Below are 13,004 nucleotides of genomic sequence, written 5' to 3' on the forward strand. Positions count from 1 at the left end.
GCTGATCGTAGACAGTGAGTTAGCTTGTTGAGTTCTGTTTTGTCTAGTGGGTTTCTGCTATTTTGCCACCTGCGTCTTGCTTGGCGTTTTTTGTAGACTAATTCCCTGGTGTGTATTGGAACGTTAGGAGCTTCCCGAGTTGTCTTTTTCCTTTCTGCTGTGGATATCCATGCAGCTGTTTGTATTAGGTTGGTTATGTAGTCCACTGCGTCTTCAAGAGCTTGGTTTTCTTTTAGCCGGAGATTTAGGGCAGTGTTGTTGTTGATGTAATCTTGGAATCGCGTCCAATTGATGTTCCTATTACAAAGCTGTCGTGATGGTTTCTTCCAGATTACGTGATTATTTAGTGTTATTATGATCGGACTGTGGTCTGATGACATGTCTAGGTTAGTTTCTATAGAACTGTGAATGCCGGAGATGCCTTTTGTGATTGCAAAGTCTAGTAGGTCCGGTGTTTTATTTAAATCAGTAGGTCAATATGTTGGCTCTCCTGTTGATATGTAGTTCAGGTTGCTTTGTTGTATAACATTCAGCAGGTTTCTACCCTTAGGTGTGATCAGTCTGGAGCCCCATGCAATGTGCTTGGCGTTCCAGTCGCCGGCCACTAGGTAGTGAGAACCAAGCTGGAGCAGGAAGTCTTCGTATTCTTGATGGGAGATGGTATGTCTTGGGGGCCTGTATGTTGCAGCGATGACCATAGGTCGGGCCATGGATTCCAGCTTTATTATTGTGCTTTGTGTCTTGTTCGTGATATATGGTTCTATTGCGCAGTGTTTCAACTTTGTTTTGATAATTAGAGCTGAGCCTGCGTGGGCTGTCCNAAAGAGAGGCAACGGCTCTTTGCTGACTCTGTTTTGCATTTATCATGTTTCTTAGTTTACGCCCTTTCTTGTTTAATTCTTCTGTTATGTCGGGTATTGGTATAGANTAAGGTATTTTGATGACGCTTTGTTCAGTAATATGGCTTTATGATATGAGTAGGATGTCTATTTTATTTGTCATAGTGTTTTGGTTGAGAAGCTGGTTGAACATGTGTTTGAATTCGCTGAGAAACATTATAAGCTGGCTTTCGATATCTGCGGGACTGTTGTTGGTTTGGTGAGTCGCTGGTCTTTCNGCGTGTTGGATTAGTTTACTGTATGTTTCTGGCATATATGGCATGATTTTATTGTATTGTTGGGCAGCGCTTTTGCTGTATTAGTTTCATTTNCACTTGTAAATAACTTATATCCTGACATACGTAGTTTGTGGCTTGTTGTGGTGTATTATTGATTCTTTCGGGATTATCTTTGTTTTTGAGTTAATTAGATCACGGTATACAGTGCAGCCGGCCAGTCACGGTAGCCGAGCGGCNTAGATAGCTGGTGGTTTGGGTTCCCTTTTTGGATTAGCAGGATTCTTTCGAGGTTGGTGGTTGCCTATTTTGGCTGTTATCGTGGGGTAGTTCACTAAGAGAGTCAAATCTGTTAGTAGTGTTCGAGCGAGTGAAGACATTTCATACCTTAGACCGCCCGGCCACCGTGATCGGCCTTTACCCTTCGGTCTGNGTTTTTGCGTTTGGGCGGTTCAACACGAATTTTGCAGTTTAGCAAGAATTCTAAGTTGTAAATTTCTTTGTTGTTGCTTTGTGGTTCCAAGCCAACAAAGAAGAGAGGCACTGGTTCTTTGCTGACTATGTTTTATATTTATCATGTTTCTTACTTTATGCCTTTTCTTGTCTAATTCTTCTGTTATGTCGGGTATTGGTATAGGGTGATGCAGATCGCGAATTACTATTCTGTACGCTCTTTTCTGTTTCAGTTGGTACGTGTGATGTATGATTTTTTCCTCCCTAACGTGTTGGATTAGTTTTCTGTATGTTTCTGGCACATTTGGCATGATTTTTATTGTATTGTTGGGCAGCGCTTTTGCTGTATAGGTTTCATTTTCGGTGACCTTGGCAAGGTTATTTAGCATTGCTTTAAAGTCATTCACCCCGTAAATGTAGATAGGTGGTGGTTTGGGTTCTCTTTTGGGATTGGCAGGATTCTCTGAGATTGGTGGTTGCCTATTTTGGCTGTTATCGTGGGGTAGTTAACCAAGAAAGTCAAATCTGTTAGTAGTGTTCGAGCGAGTGAAGACATTTCATACCTTAGACCGCCAGGCCACCGTGATCGGCCTTTATCCTTCGGTCTGCACTAACAGAGTGGCTTTGGATTAGGCTCCAACATTGGAGATATATATTTTTAACGGTAATACGGTTGAATTTATCCATACCAGGTGTGTACATTTCTTAGAAACGTAAAGACATATAGTAGCATTAACCAAAAAGGGAAAAGGATGTTGATTTTCGTATGTGTAAAGTCATTGAGCGACAGTACAAACTACTTTGGATTTCATCATGACGAACACAAAAAGATGATTAGCATATACCCTCGATGGGAACGTTTTTATGTACCGTAAGATTATGATCCCCACAGGACAACAAAGCTCGAACTTAGCACATAATTACGTTTCACAATACTTAGCTTGACAGAATGAACATAAGCGAAAAAAAAAAGGCAGTGAACTTGGAAGCTGCGAGCTACAGATCTTCAGAAGATATCAAAATTACTTTCTGACAGAAGGAAAACAGTGAAAGAAGAATCTAAAATGAGAACTGAAGCAAGGATACGTGTTCAGTAGACTTCTGAAATTGAGCTCCAAATAGTACAGCGAAGGAGATTAGCCCTGAGTTATTTTAGAATATATTTACCTTTCTGTACACTTACAACAGTACCAACAGTAAGACAGTGTATAGTATGAACTACTGCCAGGTTTGGACGCATACAGTACACCCTCATCATAACGGACCAAGATATAACGTATAGAATCCGGCTGTGTACAATTGTGAATTTGTAGAGATGTTGGGATCCTAAGAAAGTTTTGTACTCAGAGAAATATTTAAAATAAAAAGAACCCCATTATATGAAAGAGATAAAAGTAAAGCTAGTCCTGTAAAAGGCCGTGGAAACCAATAGGATTGTGAGGCGTCGAGGCTCCCAAATTTTTTAGAAAACTGGTTCACGGATGGTGATGTGGCTGCCAGCCTTACGCACCGGCCCCCTTTTTACCACAGGAAGATTCCTGATCCTCATTTCTGTTAGAGGCTGAGTCGACCCCAGGGCCATAGTGCCGCTGGAAGGATTAAGTAAATTGAAAACAATTCATTTCATCGGGACTCGAACCCGCGATCTTCCAGCTTTTAGCATATTGCCTCAACCAACTACGTTACCGCGTGCCTCCTCATATGAACCTTTACATAATATACGTAGTCCTGTGTGTTTCTAAGTTTATTGCGTGTACTGGCTGTCTATCCTACGGTGCACTTCCGGGAATACTCCTTCACTCGGTTATAGCGGACATCAGTAATAACGGACACCTATCTCCCCTCCTTAATCCGTTATAACGAAGGATTACTGTAATTTACATGTAAAACGAGTTACTAAGAGACTTGTCCAAACAAAACGTGTTTCTCTTGATCTGCAGTAAAATTCAAAGATAACTTCAGTGTCTTAAGTCGCCGATAGCAGCACGGAAAGCAATTTAAAAAAGGAAAAGTGTTGACGCATAAGGCTATTAGTGATAAGTAAGAGTGGATTGGGGATTATCACAGTGGTGACTAGGAAGAGCGCTGTCTTCTGGAATGTGACGCCCTGTAGTCCAGTAGAAGTTCACCGAAGTTTAAAGGAACGCATTGACTCCATATTCAGGGTCGAGGAGCGAGTCAAGCAAGAAACCAGAAAAGAAAACACTGCTGTAACACTCTTGCTTCTTCTTACTTGCTTAAGATACTTGTCGACCCTGAAGATGGAGGCACTACATTCCTCCGAATTTTCGGTGAACTTCCGCTAAGCTACACGGGGTAGAATCCCAGAATGCAATCCTGCTCTTAATAATAAGTAAAATTACGGTATTCTGAGATGAGCGCCATGTTTGTGAATAAGCTCCTGTCATTTTTTATCATGAAGATGGAGGCAAAGGATCCGTCCGAAACACTGGAACCTACCTATGGCGTCACGTCACGTCCCAGAAGACAATAATTTTAATATTCACCGCTGTGAGTAGCTGAGAGCTCAGACTTGCAGAACTTTGCACAACTGTAAGTGCGCAAGAAAGACAGAAGTTTGAAAGTTTACCTTCAACCTTGTTTCGAAAACTGACACCAAGTCTACTTGATGACAGTGATCAGGGAAGAAGGATAGGGGAAAAGTGACTTCACGGCATTACAGGAAACGTTTTGCAAGCCAACAATGCATTAGCGACACTCGTGTCCTTTCCATTGAAATCGTAGTCGAATCACTTCCATAAGTTTCCTGAGACTATAGCCGTGCAGAAAGAATGCTATAATCTGTTTAAAACATCTTTGGGGGCACGTTATCATGAAATAGTGACATAGAACTTTGCATCTTCATTGTAAGCTTACTAAATTCTATTTGCAACGTACAATTAGTATCAAGATAGTAGTCATATCGGGGATCTCTTTGAGCACACGAAAACTTTCTTCCGTAAGGTTTTCTACTTACATGCCCTCAAATATTTTTAAACAATAAATATCACTCTCAAGATAAATACAGGATGATTCTAAATTACTGTCGGAGTTTCCATGGCCTATAATTTTCCAATCGGAAAAATAAAACAAAACTGCTTATGGAATGTGAAAATTTAACACAAAAAGTTTTATTTGACAGCGCTTCACTCGCCGCATTGATGTCTTAATTGACTGAATTACACTTTCATATTCCGTAAGCATTTTTATTTTATTGTTTCCGGTTTGAAACTTTTAAGCCATGGAAAACCCGATAATAGTTTAGAATCACCCTGTAGTATTGAAAACAGATATTATTTGAAAGCTAGGAGTGGCCAATAAAAATATAATATATGTAGTGGTGTTTTAGGACATGACACCACATAGGCGGGCTCTAAAATTTTGGAATAACATCTACCAGAGTACACTGTGGCATAACTCAGAAAACCAGAATATGAACCTTCACTACTCTGGGAACATCAAATCTCAAACAATAAAATTTGATCCTTTTACAAACCAAAATAGATTTCTTAAATGTTTTACTGTCTTCTGGAATGTGAGGTCATGGTATCTGGCAAATGGATATAAACTTTCTGAAGGAACTTGTTCCCGTATATACTATCCTGAAGACAGAGGCAGCAAGTTTATCCAATATGTCGGTACCTGTATGCAAAACTACACATCATCACATACCAGAAGACCACATTCTCAGTAATCAGTGCGGTGAGAACCTCAGGTCTCACACGGTTAACTTAATGTTTAATAATTATGATCAAGATTTTGTATATTTTACCAATAAATCTACGTTAACATGTAACATTTCAGTTACTTACATACGACATTAATACATCTTACAAGCATAATTATTATACATCATCTTCAGGTTATTCATATACATCGTGAGGTATATCTACTATTAAATTGTATATATGTTAAGAAACATTTCCATTTTTAATTATATGAATTGCCTAAATATGGCGTCTTACATCGAAAACGTGAGTAGTTCCTGTCTCATTTAAAACACACATTGGCCACCACTTGCCTCTTCGTTCATAATAGACCAAATAAACAGTTTTTTAAAATCATTTAAATTAAAATAGAATTTAAAAAAGAAGAGGCTGCAATAGGAAGACAGCAACAGAATATGCATCATCTCACTGTGTTGCTTATTCAGGAAATGCAAGATGATAAGCAGACATATTAATGAAGGGTGCTGTATCCGGATAGTCAGATGCAAGAAGCAAACAACTACAAAGCAGTCAGCAAGAAAAAGCTGGCTCTGTTTCATGACATGCCTTATTTCGTGGCACGAAACTGAATTTCCGACGAAATAGGTTCTTTGTTCCTCAGTATTTTGAACAGTTCCTCATGGATGACCCCATAAGCGAGTGCAGTACCACAAAATAAGGTATATTACGAAACTGTATCAGTTAACTGTACAGAGTTATTATCCCAGTCTGCCATCCAAATTTCGAAGCATACCTGACAAAAGAGGAAGTGGAGCTTTAGTTCCATGCATTCTTAACCTTGGTAATGGATGGAGGTCAGTTGTCATCTTCGCGTTCCGGCCCTTTTTTACCTTCGGTCCTCTCTGGGTAGATGGCTCGGCTGGATTCCAAAACGGTCCAGACGCCACAAAGACAAGGTTCTTACCCATCTAACCCCGGCTAGTGGGTCTTGCAGCCCATAGCTTTGTCACTTTACCGACTGATTTATCGGTGTGACAACATATACTTTTGTAGAGATCGATTATTTTGTGATGGCATAGGCCCGTTACGAGCCTCTAAGCAGAAGAAAACCTGTTCAAAAACAATTTTATCGGATATAGGGTGTCGCGTGGTCAGCATAAAGAATCCACACGGCCATTAATTTCGGTTTTCTACACCGGAACCGCTATTTCCTTGAAAGAGCTCCTCAATTATCCTCACGAGGCTGATTGGAATCCGTTCCAGACCCACTACTTCTCAGAAAATCTGGTAGCGCCGGGAATTGAACCCGGACCTTTGGATCTGTAGCCAGTAACTCTGAACACTCCACAGAGGCGGTCGAAAACCCGATCAGTGAATTGAACATACGCTGTACAAGAATGTGAACTCCTCCGTTCGGCCCATACATGAAAGTTATCTTCTGCGCATGTGCCATCACAGTGTACTCGAGCTCTACTGCTTAGTAAGCCTATACATCGCGGTAGAACCAGTTGAAATCTCATGTCGCCATCATGACGTGTTTAACGTTACATCTGCCTGTTTTCTGTCTTTGGGGATGGAGCCATCAATGGACAGGGGTCAAAAGCTAACTGTGGAACACATACGTCATATCATGGTCAATTTAAGTGTCGCCAAATGAAATTTTGGTGTGTCACGAAAGAGGGTCGGTTTGCTCTGTATGGACAGCTGACAGAGGAGGAAAGGAGTTGCTGTCACATCAAACGAATCCTGTGGGTGAATTCCTTATGACGACGGGGAGGGAACTGACCTACTTTAATATAATATACGGAATGAAGAAAGCAGTATTCTGGGATGCGGTGCCGTTTAGATATTGTGTTAACCGACGTTTCGGAGGAAGGTATCTCTTCCATCTTCAGGATAGAAGAATCACGCTGGTTTCTCGCTTGCGGATTTTCTTCTTTTTTCTTCTATCCTGAAAATGGAGATACCTTCCTCCGAAAAGTCGGTTTATACAATATCTACACGGCACCACGTCCCAGAAGAATGCTTTATTCATAGCCACCGCCGTGAAAACCCCAAATCTTACACTATATACGGTATGATTATGGTAAACCTACCTGAACAGTTGTCACACACCACATTTCATTGTACGACACAAAATTTTCCTCAAAATATGGTAACCGGCCGCGCCATAGCTCAAGCGGTTAGTCGCTGGCTTCCCACCGCGGCGGCCCGGGTTCGATCCCGGGGTCTGGTCAAGTGGGATTTGTGGTGGACAAAGTGGCGCTGGGGCAGGTTTTCTCCGAGTACTTCGGTTTCCCCTGCCAATCTTCATTCCACCAATAGCTCCACAACCTCACCTATCATCTGGGGCTGGTACAATAGGCCAGAAGTGGCCGCAGTACAAGGGACTTAGTTCCACCCCACTGGCAATAAAAAAATATATGGTAACCTCTCTCAGTTTTAACAGTTCTCCATAGATGGCTCCATCATGGAACTATCTATGAGGAACTGTTAAAACTAACTGTGGAATACTATCTTTATGACGAACAGGGTGTGTTGTTACGTTATGAAAGTGGGTTCATTTACCATACAAACTATTTTGTTTAAAAATACTGCCCAATTTCTGGCCAGTTATACTGAAGAAGGAGTCTGAGAAATGTGTACAAGTGAAATATGAACAAAGATGAATTACACACACAGGAATTAAAAACACATAAACTGTAGGCGCTGTAAAGTGACTGTTCATTCGCTTGACAATTACACACAGTTCATATGCTAGACATCTTGCGTAAAGAAATTTTGTTATGTATAATTTGATGTTGATAGGCTTTGTATTATTACACACATACATAAATGTTCTGAGTATGCCAGTGTTTAACACAATGTGTGCCGGTTTTTACTTTCTCATATATGTAGCATGAGAAATATTGTGATCAAAATCGATTTGGAAACTTCGACGGACATCAACATTTTCAGCACCCTGAATATGAAAACGTTGTTTCTTTTGCAATGTCATCTGTCTGTAGGCGCCACCTGCTAGCACCAAACTTTGGGACGGATTTTATAAAATATATCGTTTTCCACTGAAAACTTTTGACTCCTAAAACAGTTGCCCTTCATAGGGTCTCGCAAACGCAAAAATTACGATCTTATGGAAAGCGGTCCATATAACGTTGATTAAATTTCAGTGATTTGTGGTTACCATCTCCATAAATAAAACCGTATAGGTGCCATCTTCATGGGTCCAACGGCACGCTTCCTGATGCGCAAACGCAAAATGTCAGCCTCGTAACCAATGAGTACCAGGGTCTCTTACACCGGGAGTAAAACGGCCGGGGCATGAAGCTGATAACTTACCTCCATGTAGTGATCGGAGGTCCAGAATACGTCGAGGTATACCTCCACTCCCCCACGTCTTCATGGAGTGGCGCACAGGGACAGTTATACTATGTCGGCCTCTTTGCTTTATAATTGGAAGCAGAACTCGATGCAATTTGCTTTATATTTAAGTACGACATTTATCAGTACAAATAAATTCAATAAATCCTGTCCAAAACTGAATTTAATAAACCAAAAAGGCAACTGTATCTCCGTGCTTCATCAAATACTACGCCATGAAAACGTATGAGGGGATGGAGGCATACCTCCACGTACTCTTACCTTCAACATTACACAGAGTTGCGTAGTTACCTTCAATTTCCGACCCCTTTAACCACTAGACAGGAGGCTGCGTGGCCCCCAGAGTTGGTCTGGCCTCTGAGGCAAAGCAGAAAACTCTTGTCTCTGCCGGAAATAAAAATTTTCGATATCGATATAAACATCTGTATCATCCATACAGAGTTTCATATGAATTAAGGTGTCTGTTAAATTTCCTTTACAGAATTTAACATTACCAAGTTACGAGAAACAATTTTATATTTCCTTGTAATTTTATGAATATGGAATTACTATTTAAATAAAACCAATGAATTTGGTTCCTACCACCGAGGAAACACGTTGTCGCCATTACAGAGCCCAGTCTCTTAGGCCGTGTAGGGAAACAGTTGCTGTTTGTTCTGAGAATCACAACAAACACATGGGCTTAAGTACATTCTCTGATCAAAACGCTCGAGTTCGATTTGTGTGTGTGTTAACTTAGCAGCCACTGTGCTTTAAGCGTTAACAGATCACATAATTTATTTCGAATTGCATTTATATTCAAGTTACTTTACTTTCTGGTCAAACGAATAAAAAGTCACACTCCGTTTACAACATTCTACGTACTTGGATATGCAAGAAGCAAGACTGTACAGGACAGGCAAACAAGTCTGGGAATTACCACTGAGGTGTTATAACGTGCCCACACTCCTTAAAAGCAAGCTTCAACCCGTACATGCAAAACATGCAGATCTGTACCTTCAGCTTCCCACTACCAATTGCATTTTCTGAACCTGTCCAATATGAACACTACTGTCAGTACAGAAGGGACCGAAGACTTGACGGCAGTGGAAATTGGGTTATCATGATGTCTTGTAAGTGGATAATATACAGGATGATTCTAAATTATTGTCGGGGTCTCCGTTTATAGGCCACGGAAACCCCGACAATAATTTAGAAACAACCTTTTGCTTTCGGATGCTCCTAATATCTCCCATTTAAGTTATAAGTGCGCCCTGAAGTTGGAGGCGGAAGATTCCTCTTATATGTCCGTAACGTCTACAGAATAACATGGTGTCGTAATCCAAAATAACTACGCTCAGTAAAAATTCTGAATAATTTTTTATATTATATATTTATGATATAATTATTACGATAAATTTCGGTAGTTAGTTATATTTATATGTGATTCATTTACGCGTGCTGAAACAACAGCCAGATATAGTATAGTGAACAGAAATTATTCTGGAAATATGTGAAAGAAAATTCTTTATTTGCGACTGTTTTTGATAAACCCTTGGCTGAGAGCGAAAATATTTTCCTTGCTCAAAAATAATTTTAATGATGTTACATTTCTGGTTAATATCTTAAGAAATAATTATTTTATTGGTTACATATTTAATTTACAATTAGCGAAACCAGTTTAAAAGATACCAAGCAATATTAACCCACGCTTTAAACCACTGTTAAGAGGTCAGTTAGTTACCAGTCACCTAAATATCAATTGGAAGGAAATGATCTTAACGTTTTGAAGCAGGTCACTTAATGTTAACCGTTCAGAATCAGGGTAGGGTCACATTTAACGTAATGGTATCTAAAGTTACAACTCTTTCTATGTCTCCTCTTAATATGAATCCGAAAGCATGGTGACATTAAGAGTCCTATAAGCATGCACCTTCGTTCATAATTCCAAATTATACCTGACTAAACATATACGTTTCATAAGCACTAAATACGTGACATCAACAAACCAATAATTTCTGAACTAGTTCATAAAATAGAAATCAATTATTCATAATTAAAGTAAAGTGATAACTCCATCAGTTTCTAGTTTAAGCTTGATTCTAACGTAAGTTGGAGCTACAACAGGCTTCCTTTATGTTTACATTTTATATCCAAGAAATATTTTTCCATGGTATAAATATAGAAACACAGAAATCGAGTAAGCCTAAGTGAAAAACACTGTCATCAGATCCATTTAGAATTGGCTTATATCTTTAACGAAATGGATCATAATTGGGATTAAAGCGTGTATAATTACTAAGATGACTTCACATTATATCACTTGAAGATCCTCAGATAAGTGAAGTACCATATTATTTGATATGATAATACAGAGTTGTCCTACATTTACTCAATTTAGTGAAGTATCGTATTCAGTCGTATGACACTTCAAATTGCCAATGAAAACAGGTGTGGCTTTCATAGTTAATTCAAACGCTTCTCCGTAAGTTGCTTTATTCTGGAAGTTTCTACGGAGCAAACTAAGTTACTTGTTCGAATCAGATTTTGAGATCTTACATAAAGCGTTTCCGTTAGTTAGAAACTGATCTATAAGAACTGCATCTGAATAAACTGATGTCTTTGCACCTAAAGTCATGTTACTAATGTGTAACACGGAGTAAGAACCCAGATAGGCCGCACCATAGCTCAATGGTTAGTCGCTGGCTTCCCACCGCGGAGGCCCGGGTTCGATCCAGGGTCTGGTCAAGTGGGATTTGTGGTGGACAGTGGCGCTGGTGGGGGTTTTCTCCGAGTACTTCGGTTTCCCCTGCCAATCTTAATTCCACCAAATTCTCCATCATCATAATCACCTAGGGCAGGCTACAATAGGCCAATCAGTGGCCGCCGTGCCGAGTGGACCCAGTTGGACTCCACCCCTCACTATGCAAATAAAAAAAAATATCCCAGATCGAAATTTACGTTGTCTACCAAAATCTGATGTAATATTTTTAAAAGAGTAACGTATAATTATTATTACGATATTATACAAACAACTTTCAATCAACGGGGCATATGTTATGATGTCAGAGTAAAACTTGCAATAATTTCGGCACAATAGCATGCACTTCTTAAGAAAATAGGAACTACTTCAACGATTTACATAGATTCATCTATCAGTTTAGGAATACCAATGCTATCTCCGTGTATTGAATAAATTTTATAAGAAGAGGGTCGTCTTCTGGGTTTAGGCGCCGTGTATTCTTCGTTTTGGCCGACATTTCGGAGGAACGTANCTTCTTCATAGTCATCACCGCGAAAACCTCAAAACTTACAAATTTTATAAGGTTCGGAAGTGATACTAACTAAACAACAAACCTTTCCAAGTGATTGTTAGCGTGCCTCTTCTGCTCGCTTGTTCCGTGCTGCTTGTGTCGCAGCAGCCTCTTCATTTCTCTGTGGTTTTCTCTGCATCGTTGCTTTAGATCCTCGAAGTCTAACCACTCCGAGAGGTCTGTCGGCAATGGAACACCATTGTCCAAGATTTGGAATGTCACATTATTAAATGAGTAAATGTCTTCCTCCGTTTCATTTTCGATCTCACTATAATCATTTTCACGGTTAATCGATACTTTCGCACGTTCGATATCCTTCCGGAAAGTCTCGAGGAAATCTTGCACTATTTTCTTCTGGCGCAAGAATTCACAGTCTCGTATTTCATTATCCGCTCCATAGATCAGTTGAATGAAATGTGAGCCATCAGTTACTTGGCGTAATTTCACAGATTCCCTGTAAGAAAAAGAATGAACAATATTTATAACTTGTTATATAGGTTAATTAAATTTGTAGTTTAGAGTAGAGATTTGTGTCACATAACCTCTCTCCTGTGGCATAACATGCACAGTATTGAACGTAAATTACAGAAATTTAGTTTCAGAAGCTGCAACTGAATTCACTTACACCAGTTAATTAAGGTAAATGATACAGCTTTATGAAGACATGGGCCCAAAAATAATTCGACTTCTATGCGTTTATCTCGGCAGCGTCTAGGGCGGCTCTGGGACCCGCCCAAATTCCCATTTAATATATATTTGGGGCTACTTCCGGATGATAAACAGGCGGGGGTTTGAAGCTGACGACTTACCTCCCACTAACGCTGCAGTTAAGAATATACGGAGAAATGCCTCCACTCCTCCACACATCCTCCACGGCGTTGTGTGTAATCAAACACAGGGACAACTTTACGTCAAGAGACATGCCAAGACTGAATTATTTTTGTAAAGCAAAATTCGAGAGTGCGAGAGAGGGAGACAGAACTTTGTCAAGGTAAAGGCGATATCCCTGTGCTTAATTAAGCATCGTACCATGAAAACGTATAGGGGAGTTAAAGTACAGCTCCACGAAGTCAGTCTCTGCGCTGTATACGTAGA

At 39.9% G+C, this 13,004-nt stretch overlaps 1 protein-coding gene across 3 annotated transcripts in view; it reads right to left on the reverse strand.

Annotated features, from left to right (window-relative positions):
• The window catches only part of LOC111869639, a 95,956-nt gene that overhangs the window by 61,515 nt on the left and 21,437 nt on the right, over nucleotides 1–13,004 (reverse strand). For all 3 annotated transcript variants that reach the window (XM_033753506.1, XM_023861306.2, XM_023861305.2), the window contains exon 2: nucleotides 11,953–12,363. In XM_033753506.1, coding sequence (XP_033609397.1) covers nucleotides 11,953–12,363 — 411 coding nt within the window. The remainder of the gene's footprint in view (nucleotides 1–11,952; nucleotides 12,364–13,004) is intronic.

Source organism: Cryptotermes secundus, unplaced genomic scaffold (genome assembly GCF_002891405.2).
Source record: "Cryptotermes secundus unplaced genomic scaffold, Csec_1.0 scaffold611, whole genome shotgun sequence".
NCBI lineage: Eukaryota > Metazoa > Arthropoda > Insecta > Blattodea > Kalotermitidae > Cryptotermes > Cryptotermes secundus.